The sequence below is a fragment of the Uloborus diversus genome, chromosome 10 (genome assembly GCF_026930045.1).
Source record: "Uloborus diversus isolate 005 chromosome 10, Udiv.v.3.1, whole genome shotgun sequence".
Classification (NCBI taxonomy): domain Eukaryota; kingdom Metazoa; phylum Arthropoda; class Arachnida; order Araneae; family Uloboridae; genus Uloborus; species Uloborus diversus.
In genome coordinates, this window is record NC_072740.1 from 27,381,536 (window position 1) to 27,399,098 (window position 17,563).

Here is a 17,563-nt window from a genome sequence, read left to right on the forward strand (position 1 = left end):
ACAATAAAACAATTTTCATATAGAATTTTAACATAGAAAATGTGTTTCACATATGAGTCTTGCAGAATAAAATATTTGAGTGCTTTTGCCTGTAGTTGATGTAAAACTGAAACTCATATTTTTAACTGATATGTTCATCATTAAATTTGTTGTAAACGAATTTGATTTTTTTCTTTTTTTTCATTCGAAAATTTCGTTGTTCACTTTTAATTAACATACATTTTTCAGCACCATTTTCATTTTTAAAAATATGATTATCAACAAACTAGTTTAATAAATTTTATTCTAATATAAGTAGTTATTTTTCACCTGGCATTAATTCATATGAATGCTAATTGTAAAAAGTAAATGAATAGAAAGAAAATAATTCTATTAATGCATTTTTTTTCATTTCTAAAATACTTTTTAGCGAAGTTGACTGAATACTTTCGTCAGTTGAGGTTACACGAACTTTTTTGTTCAGAGGATTAATTTTACATCCTCCAAATGTAACAAATACCAATTCCCAAGAACGTTCAATGTTTGTAATTTTTTCGTCCAATTTTAAATTACTGTTTTCATGAATCGTAGCTGTTACATATATTAAGTCCATTTCATGTGAATGCGCAATGTACTTATTCAGAATAACACAAATGAAAAAAACCTTTAATAATGCTACCTTATTCTTGTCTATTTGAATAATTTTACTATTACTAACAATTGCAGGCAATTTGAATTTTATCATGTTAAAATATTACTGAATTTGAAAATTTATTTATTCACCCATTTATACCAAGAGTAACCAAAAGTAATGCATTCTTCTTCTCTTTCCTTTATAAGATTGCACTATCTAATGTAAATAATCATGCACGTAAATGAAAAAGTATTTTTTCATTTTTTTCCACCGTAAACAAAATTATTAGCCTTTTAAATTATTCGAATATTTATATTTTTTTCTAATTGTAAATAATAAATGAATACTAAAAAAAAGAAAGAAGGAGAACCTCCATTAATAGGGCTTTGCAACCTTATTTTTATAATAAATATTGATCGGTACTCATACATTTATCCACTAGATGGCAGCATGAACGATAAGAAAATCATACAGAAAAGCGAAGATATTGCACGATTGCACTATTTCACCTGATGCTTTCAGAATCTTTCGGTTTGTAACCGAACGTCTATACCTTTTCTCCTGTCCATGTTTTGTTGTGGGAGTTAGCTTGTTGTGTTATAAGTGAAGTCTTGTAAGTATTCTTTTTTGTTATTGATGAGATGAATACATTTCCCTCTACTTTAAAGAAGATTTTTGAACTTAATTTATCTTTTTGAAGTTGGACGTATATTGGAAACTGATAGAATTTCTGTAAAAAATCGTACCTTACTCCCCAGATGTTCTCTCATACGGTTATTGTGGACAAGCAGCTAATGTATAAGTGGAAGATTACACAAATATAAATTTTCGTGTCAAATCTTGTATTATCGTAAATACCGAATCACTTTATTTAATTATGAATAAGTTGCAGCTCATGAAAATGAAATATTGAAGCTTTCTGTTTCATAAGCATTGTAAAACAGTGTTCAAGAAAAGTAAAAACTGATCATAGCTTTATACTTTGCTCTAATATCTTATTAAAGGCTAGGTCTTAAGTCCCAGCCCCCCTCATCCACTATTTTTCTAAGTAATTGTCCGTTTAAAGCTTAGCCATATATGGAACTCTTTCCACCAAAGGAACATTCCATGTGTCTCTTTTCATGATCCCAGCCTGAGGGTTTTTCTCCCAAAAGGGTAAAATCGGATTTTTTAAGAGGTAAAGCTTAGCACAAGGATTAGATCATTGCAAAAATACATACCGTGGCTTCCGAAAGTGTTCATACAAAAGTTGTGCTTATTTATTCCCTAATATTCTGCTGATTATTTTAAAATGGCTGGTATTCGTAAAAAACAACAAACACCGTTCAAAATTTGATTTTTTTCATTATAGTAGCGGTAAATTGGTTTGAAATATTACTAAATTAGTTATTTTATGCCATTCCATAGTGAAGTGCATAAGAAAATGCTTTACAGAAAATGATCGGATCAAAAGGGCAGTTCTCAAAAGGTGGGAGGGAGCAAACACAGACCTCAACTTTGAAGCTTTAATACCAAATAACTTTCATTTTAATTAACTCAAAAGTTTTTGAGTTAAATTATAATACTGTATGGAGACAAGAATTGACATGAATTAATGGAAAAAATGCTCTTCAAATACCCTTAAGAAATATTTTCTCTGCTAAAAGGCACATTTTTTTGGACATTCAAAACGTTAACTGAGCAAATGAACCATCAAAAAAAAAATTTTTAATTATTTCCATGCGTTAAAAAAAAATTAAGGATAAGAATCTCAAACTGAATAAGTTTTTGATAATATTTTCCAAAAATTACAAAAGTAAAGACAGATTATTTATTTTGTAAACGATTTTAGAAAAATAGGAAGTTGGAAGTTTGTTGAATGTCCAAAAGTTACGATCTGGACAAGGCTATTATTTGAGAACTAAATATATGATTTATATGTTTCAAAGGTATTTTTCGATCCTCAAAATCAATTTTTAATTATTTCAAAGTGTTTTCATATGTTTTTATGCAGTATCTTTGAAGCAAAATCATTTTACTTTAACATATATGCGAGATGTCCATATTGTGTTACAATCTAGACGCCTATAATTCTGTCCATTTATTCAGTACTATAAATGATCTTCTTTCTTGTAACCTTAATAAAAAAGGCTATTATAATGTTAATTTCTTTAATCCATTGGTATTTTGCACAATTAATACGTTATGCATTGAACATTACATAAATAACAGTAGAAGCACAAGTTTCGATCGTAACCAACAGTAAACAAAGGCAGCAAAAATCGCCAAGCAAACCCCGATTGGCCACAACTCACAGCGTACAATAAGCAAAGGGTTACCAGCAAGGAATTCTGGTTTTCGCCATTAGCGTCGGGTTTGGCAACTTTATCACCTGCGCTAGCAAAATGGATGTTTTTTTTTTTTTCGGATTCTACGAAACCATAACAAAATTTTATTTTTTAAAGGCCAGTATATAAAGTCATTCTTGTACTTCATAATTCCTCTATTTTTCATTGCAGAATTTAAAAATAGATAAAACTTTCTTTGGAAAAGTGCAGAAATTGTGAAACTTTCATTATGATGGTGTTCAAAATCTGTTACCTACATGACAACTGTATGTCCAAAATCTGTTACCTACAGACCGATCATTAAATTTGCTATTTATTAATTTTTATAATTACCTGCTGTATTTTTATGTTTTGATATAATGTTCTAAGTGTACATACTATGCAATAAAAGCAAAATTGATGTCAAATTTTAAAATTTTAAAAATGACCCAGAAGTAACGTTTTTGTGCCCACCTTTTGAGAACTACCAGAAAACAAGATAAGAAAAGGTCAACCAGCAAAGTTAACAAAACATGATCAGAGTTTTACAGATAAAACAATTAGGAAAAATACACATTTGAGTGTTGTAAAAGTTTCTGCAAAATTTAATTAAAATTTTTACCTTTAATTTTCACCTAACATTTTCCCCCAAGTTCTCTAATTAGTTGGATTAAATGGGACCTCTTCCCTGAAATATTTTCTTGTTCATACGAAATACAAAATACTTACGCTTTCCGCTGCAAAATCAATGATAAATTAGCTCAAAAAGTCTTGGAGTAATGTCTTACTTACAGATGTAAATAAATTCAAGATTTTTGGTTAAATTGTTGTATAATTTTAAATAGAAGAAAAATGAGGAATTTAATCTTAAGAACTTATTTGTTGAATAAGGTAATCAGGACGGTGAAGGTGCATATCCAGCATTAGGACTTAGCAGTTTGGAATTTTTTGATGAAATAATGAATCATGCTGTTCATTTAAATATTTTTAAAAACAATTTTAAACTATTAGCCCCAAAATTTGGTTATAGGAAACAACTTTGTTTTTTATCAAAATAACAATAAGAAGCACACAGTTTTCAATGTTTGCATCTGGTGCCTCAAAAAAAGTCCTTAAATTTAGAAAATGTCCTCTCAATCGCCAGATTTAAACTTAATGTAACATATTTTGATAAATATGGATGCTAGATTAAGTAAATACAGCATTGAAACGAAAAGCGAACTAGAAACAGTAACTTGAAATGCGGTTGAACACTCACTCAGAAATTACACAAAAAAAGAAAGAAAAAACAATGAAATCTATTCTCAGATGTTTAAAAGCTGTTTTTGATACTGTATGATATTCTACTAAATAATAACTTAGTAAAAAATTAGATTTTTTATTAATATATAGCTATTTTTTCAAAGTGTACAAAGACTTATGTGAGATAAAGTTTCTGGCACTTTTTAAATTATTAATTTCTTAAATATTAAGTTTTATTAAAAATGATCATGTAGTTTTGTTGAAAATAGATCATAGATTTTATAATTAAATACCTATTCCAAATTATTAATTTTAACCAATGAATAGGGGTGTATTTCATTGAAAATCGTAAGTGTATGAACACCTTTGCGAGCCACCATATATACATATTATCTGTGTCATTCCACACCAACTGAAACCCACGTGGGTCATTCTCAGAAAAAGCAGGAATTTTGCAGCTGATCTTTAAAAAAAAAAAAAATTCTCCTATTATGTTAAATACTTAAGATTAAGTTAGATCTGCCCTAAAGTAATAATGCTATTATAATGATTCAGATCAATTGAGCTAATATTTTAAGTTTTTAAAATTAGTTTGTTAGTGCCACATCCATGGACAAACTGTGTCCACAGATGTGATGTCCATGGATGTGATAAAAACAACCAATTCCTACATTTAAGAAAATGTGCTTTTGAATTTTTTACTTGAAAGTTGAAAAACAATTATTTTACATTTAATATTATCAGTTCATTGGGTTATTATATTATCTTACGGGTCATTCTCCAGAAAACGTAACTTTTGAACTTTTTTTAATTTTTCAATTTCAAAACCTTTTGTTTCCTTTTTTTTTCATTCTTACATGAAAGTGTTACCTACCAGAAGTAACTATAAACAGTGGCCCAGCTAAGTTCCAATTATTTTACTCATAAATAAATAAAAAAAAAATGCCTTGCTCACTGAAGTAAAAAAAAGAATTTTTTAAGGCAATTTATAATTTTGGTAGAATGCTATAATTGATGTATTTCCGCTCCATCATTTATTTTCACTTTAGAAATAATGACATTGATAAGGTCTGTCATGGAGGTGAGGAATTTTCCATTAATATAGGCCTAATAAATACATTTTTCAAGGAATTTTTTTTTTCTTTGTTGCTACAATCCACACATGTTAAGCATATGAAAACATGTTCACTTCTTTTTTTACATTAATTCACATCCCTGAAGTTCATAGAGGTAAAAAGTCAGAGTAACAACACCTAAGTTTTTAAAGCAAAATCTATCTTTTTGTTTTAAAAAAAAAAAAACTCACAACTTCAACTATGGCAGAAAATAAACAAGGGGGTTCCCTTGTATCATGGAAAATATGATATAATTACTGCCACGTGTTAATGAGGAATGGCATTTTTTGTTTAGGTAATGGAGGTGAGAATGTATTGTGTGACATGACTCCTTGTCCTACTAAAACGAACTAAAACACAATATTAAAAAATTAAATATACGTAAACAATTAGTATTTGAGTCACTTGTGAAGGGAATACTAAATAAATATGTATATACTTTTAATTAAATAAGTTATCAAGCAATATAAACAGTCACACCAGGTATGTGACATGCCACGGAGGTGAGAATTACCACGTTGAGAACAAAAAATATACTGAAATAATAATTATTATTAAAAAAGTGCTGGCAGGTTTAAATAGATACATTTTTGATAAAATTAAAAATCATTGTTAAAGGAATTGTTTTTTAAAATTTTTTATCGTGAAAGGCATGTGAGAGAAAAGTTACTTTTTGAAGAATGACCCTTACCTAGTTATTTCAAACCTGTATGAGCGACAGATAAATCAAGGACAAAAACTTTATTTAAAGTCACAGAGATCTCAAAGCAAGCTTCTGCTTCTGTCCCACAAACAAAATAGTTTCTTGAGAGTTGATCTTTCAACCAATACAGTTGGTGCTGCAACCTGGAAGAATCTATTGGCACTTTCTTTTCTGTCCACTGATGTTACTATTTTTCTGGTTAGAAACATGAAACTTGCAATTAAATGAATATGAAAATTAATAAATAAATAAAATATTTCATTCTCATTTCGCAACTTCAATATATTCCATCAGTTGTATTAAAGTTTTTATTTACTTGAATTATTTTCTAAACTTTTATTCTTTACAGTAAAAACCAGAAACACAAATTCCTGATTTTTCTGAGAATGACCCAGGCACGTGCAGTGATCCAACCGAGTGCCCAAGCAGCTATAATGTCCAATTGTCTTCATATTATTATATATTTGCGCTCTGTAATATTTGTTTGAAGTATATCTATGTTTTCTGAGTACAGGATGTAAATTCTATACTCAATTTCGCGAGAGCTGATAGAGGAAGCAAACAAAAAGGGTTACTTTCATGACTTACTCGCCCGATTGGCAATGCTGTTCTCATTGAACGGCATTTGTTAGCGTGAGCTTTTTTTCCCGCTTTTAATTTCAATTGCGCTTTATTCGTAGCTGCTCCAAACATGCAAATTTTTCAGAAAAAATGCACTGTTCTATTTTTAGAGAATAACATTATTTTTTGAATCTGAAAAGAAGATTCCATTGAAAATTCCAACTCTCGAAAGAATTTTGTTCGAAAAATATAATTTGTTAAAAGTATCGGTGTGCAAAATCAATGTTTTATATTTTTTAAATAAATAAGTAAATATCAAAAAAAATTTCACTCACCAAAAATGTTATCAAAATTATCTTTGTTCTTCATTATTCATAGCAAAATGAGCATGGGTGGAAGCAGAAATACGTGGATCTATTTAGAACTCCAAATATTGGCTGATTTTAGGCATTTCTCTTCCCAGAATTTAAATTTCTGGTTGTCCATTTTGGTTTTCATGTTGTGAGATTTTCTTTCCCAACCTAGGGTCAAAATTTAGAGGACAGTCAGTCCCATGGGGGGGGGGGGGAGACGTTTCTATCTGCCAGGAAAAAAGAGTGAATTCACTATCCTAGTTGGCCTTGTATCTTGGAAACTAGAGCTAATCTCAACTTTTTATGGTGAGTTTCGTGTATATTGAAGCAAAATACCTCGGAAATAGCTATTTTTGTGCTGGATGACATTTTTGGTGTTCACTTGTGTAATAGAATAATTCTCCTCCTTCACTGTGCAAAGAAATTGCTTTGATTCAATCCTACCTATAAATACAGTCGTCTTTTCTTCCATCAAATATTTTCATACCGCAAGTTTTCAATAGTGCAAACGGAGTCTTATTAAATGCTGCTTTGCAAATCATTTCTGTTTTGGCAATTTTATTTTTATCAACTAATTAGGAAGTATCTGTTTCAGTTACGAAGTTAACGTCTTTTAGCACACTCGATGCTATTGCAACCAATTGAATGATCAGATACGCTGTTACGATAACTGCCGTAGTTTTCAACTTAATCCTCATCTGCCACAGGGGTCTCTTCTGAGTGCAGGTTGACATGTAATCATTATCAGTCTCTCTTGACTAAATTACTTGTCTGTACTTTATCCTGAAGATCAGTTTCATCTTTCATGAGACTTAAAGACACTCGGAAACTTTTTGTTTTAAGGGGTAGGCTTTGTTTTGTTTTTTTAAATCTTTTTTCCAATTATTTTGTCTCTTTTTGACCGAAAGTACCAATTTTTAATATTTTATGGGTCCTCTGAAGGCATAGAAATCTTTTCTCAGAAAGGGTAATAATTTTAAATTTTTCACTTGTACATTTCATGTAAATTGGACATTCACAAAGGTCTGGGATCTTTTGACAAGAGCAAATAACATTCATTACACACTTAAAAGGCTGAGAGGTCAAATAGGTTTCTTGCTTCACTTTTAAATTTATCAATCTTTTAAAGTTTGGTTTATCCTTGTCTCGGTTATTAAGATTTCATGAACTTAATTATTGTAAAAGTTATCAATGAGCTGTACAAATCTATTTAAGGAATCTGTAGAAATTGACACCTTATCAAAGATACACTTAACTTTTTGTGTCACTATAACAATGGGAAAACTCACTTTTGTGTTTTTGATCTAGCTAATTCAAATCTCGCCTGAAAGCAACTTCGGAGTACATTTTCAAAGGTAGAGAGCTTATTTGTTGGCAAATCTCTCAGGTGGCCAAATATAGGGCACTCAAAGGACTGCCATTCATTAAGTAAGATACCTAAACATAAGGCAACTATAAAGCTCTTAAATTTAGGATCGAGAGATGCAATGGGGCTCTTTGAGAAACCCACACTATACTAAGCAGTAGAAACAAATACATGAGTCTCGCGGGGTCGAAGGACAATGTGAATTCAAAACTATTTTGCTGGCTAAAACTGAACTATCACTTCTATTTTATATACAAAACATTCTTCCAATAGTATTTCATACCAAACTCATTGAGAATTGTTGAACTAAAGGGGAAAAAAAAAGGCTAAAGTTGCCATATTTTTCAAATATGTTGGTTCATTGCGCAATCGAAAGATATTGTTCGATTTCAAAAGAATTTTTTTGCTTTATATCTTCACTAAATGCAAGTTTTCCATTCATATTTCAAAAAATACATTGAACAAAAAGTGTTAAAAAAAGGTGAAATCTCCTATCTTTTTCAAATTTCCAGGCTTTTTGCGCAATTGTAAGATATTATCCGATTTTTTTAAAAAAATTGTTTTCTTTTTGCTCCACCCTAATATACACATGTGTCCATGTACGTAAAACTTGGTTAGTGAGTCATCCATTCTTTAATCAATATTTAGGGCCTTGGGGAAAGTCTAAACACAAAGTAACTTTTTTTATCTAGGGTTATAATTAAATGTATCTTTTGTTTGAAAACAATTTTCAATTTGTGATCAAATTTGAATAACTGAACAATTAGTGTATTATAGGTAAGATAAAAACTAGAAATATTAAAAATGTTATATTTTATTACTTTTATGCAACATTCAAATATTTATGTAAGTAGTTTATAAAATATTTCAATGTTGTAGGAGATAATGGAGGCGAGAAATGAATTGATTCAGCTTACCAAAGAGCTTGATGTGGAGCTTGATTATGCTATGCAAAAGTTGGGTGTTATAGATGATGAGGATATTCGTGCCATTGAGAAACAAAGACGAGAGGAACTGAAGAGGCAAGCAAAGTTTAGAGATGAAATGATTCAAAAGGGTCATTTGGAGTATACTGAGATACCTAGTGAGAAAGATTTTTTTGAAGCTGTGAAGAAAAGTAAATTTTTCGTTTGTCATTTCTATCGTCCAAGTACAATGCGTTGTGCTATTTTTGATAAACATTTAACTTCTTTGGCATGTTTATACGGTGAGACCAGATTCTGCAAAATAAATGCTGAAAAGTCTCCTTTTCTGTGTAAAAGATTAGGTGTTAAGATTTTGCCTACACTTATTCTTTGCAAAGAAAATAAGGTTATTGATAGAATTATTGGATTTGATGAACTCGGTGGAGTTGATGACTTTGAATCTGAAGAATTGGCTTGGGCGATTTCTAAGCGTGGTATTTTGAAATACAGTGGGAAACCCCCGGCATCAGTAATGAGTGCTTCTAATGCTAAGCAACCAAATTTTACTTTTCATGGAAAGCCTCTAACTAAAACCATTCGAGGACGGTCTAATGATTCAGATTCTGATGATGATTGAATTTTCAATGTGTTGTAACAAAGTGCTCTGCATACTTTTTCATTGTTGTTCATTGACACAGTTTTGTACTTGTGTATGCTTCGCTTTTTAAAATTTTGCATTTGTCATTTGAATTTAACATTCCTTTTGAAATATTTAAGACAAGTTAATAAAAAATATGAGAAAAATATTCCATTTTGATTTTGTTTAAATGCTTGTCTTTAATAATTGCTTCAGAAACAAAACCTTTCTTGATTACCTTTTTTAGAACAAACAATGATAGTTAAGCAAATATATATATATATATATATAGCTTATTAATATTCCATTTAAGTAAAATCTTTTCAATCAATAAAAACTCATTAAGGTTCTATATATTTATGTTCTAGACTAGGGATCTGGAATGATAGCCACTGGTTAACAAAGTCACAAAAAATGGTAGCCCCCCTTTTGTTGTTTTTGGTAGCCATTTTTAAAATACAGTGTGCACACTGTGCAAAAAGTAAATTACCTATTTGCTATTAGTAATATTAACAATAAATGCAAAGAGCATGATACTCTACAAAACCAGCGAACAAAGTTTTACTGGATATATCTTTTACTATAAAGATATATTCTTTCAACAAAAGGAAATATTTTACAACTTTTTAAAAGAAAGAAAAAGCGATCTGGACGAATACAAAAAAAAAAAAGCCAAAAAGTACTATGAAACTAAATGTAATTCAAAAAATCATTAATATAAATACTAACTACATATTGAAGCACATTTGTTGAAACCAAAAACATTACCCCTATTATATTGCATTCGGTTTTTATACTTTCGTGGAAAAAAGAAAGATCACTCTCTCTTGTTTCTTAATTAGTCGGAAAATTTCTGTTGAAGACTAAATTTCTGTTGTAACTAAAGAAGGGTAAGACGTTACTCAAAGGATTAGAAATGCATGGTGAGCTTTCAGCAGTGACACAAAGTATCAAAAAAAAAAAGTGCTCATTCAGGAAATTTTTCCGTGAAGAAGTCAAAAGTTTCGTTTGTTTTAACTAGAGATGTAAAATTTTTGGAAATTTTGAAGTGGTGGGAAAAAACAGGTTTTTTTTTCCGGATTTTTTTCTGGAAAAAAAATGGAAATAATTTTTATGAATAAAAATAGGGTTTCTAAATTTTTCTTTAAACATATAAAGGGTTAAGCATTAAAAAAACATATGTAATCCAGGCATCTTCTTCCAGGCTTGACAGAAATACACATAAAGGAGTCGTCTGTAATAAAATCTCCAACTCATTGCCTCGGTCTGTTGGAGTGACTTGTTTTTGTGTAATCACTGGACATGACTATTTGCAATACCATCTGTATAAGAATTGAAGTGGAGAATTAGCCCTGTTGTTTTTTTTTTCCGCCAAGGTGGGATGGAGGGGCATCATCTTAAGAACTGCCCCATTATTTTAAAGTTTTTACATGACAACTCTAAGGATACTGAATTTTATTCACATTTTCATGCTTCTTCATCTTATTGGGCTGCTCGTGGATTAATGGTAGAAATACCACAGGCGGCTGAAGAATGAAAACAAACATAAGTAAGCATGGTTTTTGTTGATTTTTGATAAAATTTGCATTGAGTTACCCGTTGTCTCCCCCCCCCCCCCTCTTGTGGAAAAATTCAAAATGATTGGATGGCAGTCGCTTCCACCCTCTGAAAATTTTCTGTATCCCTCCCTCCGTGATCATTAGGGTATGTCATAAAAACAATTTTTTTTTAACTTTGACTTCACATTTACGATTCACTGTATTTGCACCCAAGAATTTTATTTCTAGTATTATTTTTGAAAAATATTAAGGTTTAGCTACCGGAAAAAGAGTTTAAAGCTTTGAAAAAAGGGAAAAAATGGCAATTTCTAAAATCTTTTATGAAAATAGAAATGTTTGAAATTCTTGTTCTAAAACCATTCAAATGCTTCCTTTTAACACTCTCTTCACATATCTTTATGGTTAACTACATTCCATTACAGTTTTTACTGCGCGAATAAGCCATACATTTTTGTGAAATTATACAAAAATGGATTTTTTACCATTTTTTGCAATTGCAACATTTATGGTCCAGTATATATTTTTTCGCAATAAATGTGCACTGTGCATCTCTTTCTTGGAAATGTTAATATATTTTATTGCATTACCAACCAAGAACCCACCACAAAGAGGTGGCTGTACTTCAAGCTACTCTCTGCCCTCCCCTCTACGAACAGCAATAAAACATTTTTTTAGGCTTAAAATATGAATAGAAATAACAGAATGCATTTTTTAGGTACCCTATAACTCATAAATAGCTCCTAATTTCCATACTTAAATTTGACATCATTTGAACTAGAGACCTTAAAGTCTGAGAATCTGTTTACAGTGTTTTACAATACACATTTTTCTGGGGCTGAAATATTGAACGGGTGAAGCAGATGTACACGCGATGTAGGTGAAAAGTCTTTTGGGTTTTGTTCTGTTGTACGAAATACTGTGGCTCGGAAAAAAATGAAAGAAAAAATTAATTCATTTTTACACAAAGACAAATGACACATTCAAAACTTTTTCATGATATTCAGATGTTCTGATAATTTTCTGATGTGAGATAAAGTGTAGAAATAAATCATAGCTTTGATTAAGTTATATTTTGAATCTTAAATATGTGTTCCTTGTTTTTTGTTTCATTGTAGACATGAGCTGAGTTAGACCTTTGCGTCTGGGGCTGAGCCTCTAACCAAAAAAAAAAAAAAAACACCAGAATTTATAGATAAAAATGATAACTTCGTATTAAGTCCACGGAGGTGGGATCAAGGCGAAGTTGAAGTCTTAAAATCAAGTTTTAGTCGATCTTTAATGGTGTTATGAGAAGAAAATCGGGGGTGAAGGTATTCAGCTGGATTATCGAGTTTTTCTCCACCTCGGATAAAAAAAAATCCTCTTTGTCCATTTTTTCAGCAAATTAAAAGTTCTAATCAAAAATGCTGAACATATAATAAATAAATATGTTTATTTTTTTCATTTAAGGAACATTTTAAAAATCTAAGTAGCACACATGCATTAGTCTATTCCAGGGTTTCTCAAAGTGGATGACGCAAACAGAGGCAAGGGGTTCCACAGAATAAAAGCATTACTATGTTCAGTTAGGGCAAAGAGAAACAGAATTTCAATGTTTCATAGTTAGATCCTGAATTTTTGTCAAGCATAGAAAAATTCATCTAAATTCGTAATGTAGTGCAGGAGCTGAACTTTTGTGAGCTCCTAATGCAAATTAAGACCTGCAGTCTAGTAGACTATATGAGGATTGTTCAAATGGGGGAAATTTTGATTATGCAAACATGTTAACATTAGGGCTTAAAATTTTGGGAAAAAAGTGCAGTAGTCTTACAGCCTTGCCCCCCCCCCCCCCATAAATACTGCTCTCCCAGAGTGCAGTATTTATGGGCTGAATGAAAACACTAAAATAGTAGCCAAAAATAGGTGAATAAGGATTCACTGGGTCAAATATGTGCAAGGGATGTTCTAGAAACCCCTAAGCACTTTTCTTTGCAATATCTATGGTGATTCTGGCCTTCCTGCGTAACCTTCGAGCAGGCATCCCATTGGCGATGAGTCTTTGCCTGTGGACTAATGGTGACTCCAGCAGCAAAGTCTTTACTATTTGCTCTTCTGTTGGCCTTGACCATCTAAATAAGTTTTCTTTCCATTCTTGGAGACCTTTTGCATTTTCTGCCACAATTTCCCTACTTCTTTGGGACAACTGGTATGTTTTCTTTGACTGAAACATAGATTCTGCTGACAGTTTTAGAGGAAATAGTGAGTTTTTCCCCCAAGTTCCTTTTGTTGAAATGTATTTTGGTGTAACATACCCATAACCAATGCTTTCTTGTGTGGTGAGACACCAGGCAGCTTACCCATTTCATAAAATTCACCAAAACCGATGTTCAAAGGAAAAAACATGAAAACGAACTCTAAAACTGTTCCCTGAAACCACTATGCAAAACAAAATCACTCATAAACTTGTTATTTTGGTAGTCCTAGCGCAAAATCCCATGAAAAAATACTTAACACCACTCACAGTTGCAGAAAAAGCTTCGGAGACACAACCGATCATAATGACGGAAGTTATCAGATAAGACACGATTCTGCCACAGGGGGAAACTCAAAGCAATCGAGAAACTTTAACGCCGCAATAATGTATATCAGCGGTTTCCAACCCATGGGCCGCGGCCCACTTGTGGGCCGCGAACAGCGTGTTACTGGGCCGTGGACACTGGTCGGGAATCTGAATCAAGATAAAACTTGTAGTCTTAATTTCCGTTTTTCGCGAAAATTCACTTATTAGATATACTATCACTCAAAAACTCTCCTGGCTCATCGCCAATAAGGAACTTTAGGATTAAGATTTCTTATATTTCTTAGGAACTTTCTCCAATAATTGAAGAGATGAAACCTAATAAATCAAACTTCTTTAATGAAAATTACCAAAGAAGCTAGTATTAGATTCAAGCTTCAAGTTAAAAATGATCCTCTTTTGCTGAACTCTGGCAAAAATGAATTGAGGCACTTGAGGGGCTTTTCGACAACCTACCTATTTGAATGAGACTTTTCATTGCAGTTTTTTTTAAAAAAATAATATAGAAATGTATTGAATGTTGCGAATTATTTGAGACTAAAATCATCCAGTTTCAATCCAGATATCAACTCCATCGTAGAGGAAAGACAATGCCAAAAATCCCATGGAGCTTTAACTTTGAGAACTTGTTTTTGAGTTTCCTTACAGCTATGCCAGCTAAGTGAATGCAATAAAGTTATTTTCTTCCTTGAAAAATCTTTTGAAAATTGTTTTTGTGCAGTGTATTTATATATGTAATGCAATATAAAGGGAAAAAAGGATTAACATCTCCAGAACTCTTGTTTTTAACGCACTTTCAGTCCTAATACGGTATATTATTCACACTTAAGTACAGTTATGAACAGGCACCCTTCAGATAGTAAATTTTGGCTGTGCAAGTAATGTATAGTAGTTTGTGGGCCTTAATCGTGTTTTCTACAAAACTGGTAGGCCGCACAATCAAAAAGGTTGGGAACCGCTGATGTATATAGTACTTCGACTATTCTCGAAACACATAATTAGGCTTTTAAAAAAGATCTAGAGGCAATATTTAAGCCGGAAATTCGATTTTCCTCTTTTTCGCTCCTTGAGTCTAATAAATTTCACACCTCTGTAAGTACGCAAATATGTAACGCAAAATATATACAGCGAAACGTCCGGTGGGGGAGGGGGGATTAAAGAAAAAAAGAAATCCTAAATCGAAAAAAAGTAAAGGAAAAAGCAAGCGCTACCATTAGCAATAACCAAAAAAAAAAGAAGCTAATCGAAATCCAGGCATGTTGTTACAACAATTGGGAACTCTCTATCATCATCACGTATGAAGAAAGGCCCCCTCCCCCCTGATATAGTGCCTAGAACAAGGTTGTCCAACTGCAAAGAGCCCACGGGTCAGAATTCCGGTCACTGATCACCTAGCGGGCTGCAGTTTGAAAAAGTTGAACAATAACCTCATACCCAGGGCCAGATTAAGGCATGGGCCCATGGGGCACGGCACAGGCCCAGGGCACCAAGAAAGGGGGAATTCGTTTGAACACCAGCGTGCAGGGTAGGACTGCTTGACCTTGACCTGTAGATGTCTTGTACCTTTTTCTCCCAATACAATGAAAGGAGTAAAAGAGCGATCAAGAGGAAATTTTGGGGACCCCGGCTTGACCAAGAATGGTCGTCTCTGATGCTTCTTGATACCATAAAATGTCGAAAAAAGAAATATGCTGCATAAGAAATTAGGGGGCCGCACAATATGTGTTGGCGGGCTGCCAGTTGGACAGCAAGGATGATAGAAGAAAGGGGAGACGTCGAAAGCCGCAAACTTGCCGCCCGCACTTGTAGCCGCGGATAGGGAAGGGGAAACGTCTACCAAAGAAAGCAGTGGTATCTAATGTGGAGCACTGGGAAAAAGTTCATAAAGAGAAAGAAATGTGTCGCACTCTTTCATAATTTTTATTGTCAGAGCGTAAAATACTTATCACATACAACAATGTAAAAAACTATATTTAATTGGGGCGAGGGTTCTTATTTTTATTCGTTTTTGTTGCTAGTGAATGCATTTTTGGAATGTAGAGCAGTTAATTCATTACTCCCCATTAAAACTCGATTTCAGAAGCTTAAATGCACTCAATTTAGGAAAAAGTATGTCTAAACAATTAGAACTAGGCGGCTGTCTTTAAATAGTGTATAAACACCTAACATTTAAATTATACTTTAAAATGAAGATTCTTTTGATCTTAAATTTTGACCATTGTTTGAAAGAACTACAGAATGCACAAAGTACAGAAAATATTTTTATTATGCACAATAAATGTTGACATATTCAAAGTAAAACAAATGTATAACAAAAACTTTGATTTCTCAAAAAATACTCTTAAAATAGTCAAATTTCAATTTTTTCTATTACATTTTCTCTGTCAAGAGCTCCCTTCAAAAAAATTTTTTTCAAAAAAAAATCTGCCTATTAGTTCACGATTTATATGTTGCTCAATTCATTTGCATAAATGAGAAATTGTTACGTATATATTTGCCCTTTATTTCTGGGATTTTAAGGTTTGACTTGAAGTTGTAATATATCCGAATATAATGAATCATTGTGTGTATCATAATATTAAGTAGCAATTTTATAAAGTTTACCTACAATCAAAAAATCATGATTTGTAAATCACAATAAGCCAAAGTTTATAATTCCGGATATAAAGCGCAAATGTATTGCGTAGAACATCACACCACTGTAAATGGATTGAGCCTTTTTTTCATAGGATTGGTCGTTCGGTCTTTCTGTCCGAAATGGGAAGATTGGGCGCCGACTATTGGGCGCCGGGAACTTTGAGCGGCAAGCATTTTGGGCGCCGGGAACTTTGGGCGCCGGCAAGCGAATTTTGAAACCCTCTCAATTACAGTGTGCATTGGCGCAATTCGGAAGCTGCCAAAATGGTTGGCGAGAATTTCGCAGTGCTGCTCTTTGCGGAGCGCAATGCTGCTTATGCTCTGCTCAAGCGCCATTGCTTGCAACCTGTCCGTTTGAAAACAAAGTTCATTGTAATAGTCGCGATTGTCATAAACTTCTGTATTTTTAAAACTCTGAACGATATTAGTCTAATTAAATAATTATTTGAACACAATATGTATCAAGTTTTTAAATGTTGCAAGTCGTGTATGGATATTACGCTAGTTAAATTTTGTATTGAGACTTATAAATTTTGTTTACAAATGCTCCTTGTGCAGTCGTGAAAGCTTGGCTTCATCTTCATACGTTATGGCTTTCATATTTTAACTCGTATTATATTTAAAATCCTTGAAACTGATGTTTTGTCACATACAATCTTATTTTGTAAAACAACTACGAATTTTGTTAGCGTTACTAAAAAGTTGTTATATTGTTGACTAATATAATGTAAAAAATATATGAATTTTTTAGGATATATTTGACATTTCTTTTAATTCAGTATTGATTCAATGTATTTTAATTCGTAAATATACTTTAGTTTGATTCTTCTGTGTGTTGAAGTTACGCATAATTCAAATTGCAGACGATATTCCTTTTATTTTTTCCGAAAAATATTAAAGTGCATTTTACTTATGAGTTAAAAACTAGTTGGGTTGTGGAACAGTCAAAAAATATTAAGAATTTTTCCTACCTTTCCTGCAATCCTACTGGTGATTAAAAAGTTAAAGT

The 17,563-nt window shown here is 32.1% G+C and overlaps 1 protein-coding gene across 1 annotated transcript; it reads left to right on the top strand.

Moving 5' to 3' along the window:
* The first annotated feature begins 1,118 nt into the window (after window positions 1-1,118).
* LOC129231553 (thioredoxin domain-containing protein 9-like) lies at window positions 1,119-9,968 on the top strand. The gene is made up of 2 exons (XM_054865907.1): window positions 1,119-1,226; window positions 9,139-9,968. Exon 2 carries the CDS (start codon window positions 9,145-9,147, stop codon window positions 9,799-9,801), a length of 657 nt encoding a protein of 218 aa, XP_054721882.1. The 5' UTR covers window positions 1,119-1,226; window positions 9,139-9,144; the 3' UTR covers window positions 9,802-9,968.
* Window positions 9,969-17,563: the final 7,595 nt, after the last annotated feature.

Bases quoted from the DNA above. Each gene is read 5' to 3' on its own strand.
- LOC129231553 (XM_054865907.1), top strand. From the start codon at position 9,145: ATGGAGGCGAGAAATGAATTGATTCAGCTTACCAAAGAGCTTGATGTG.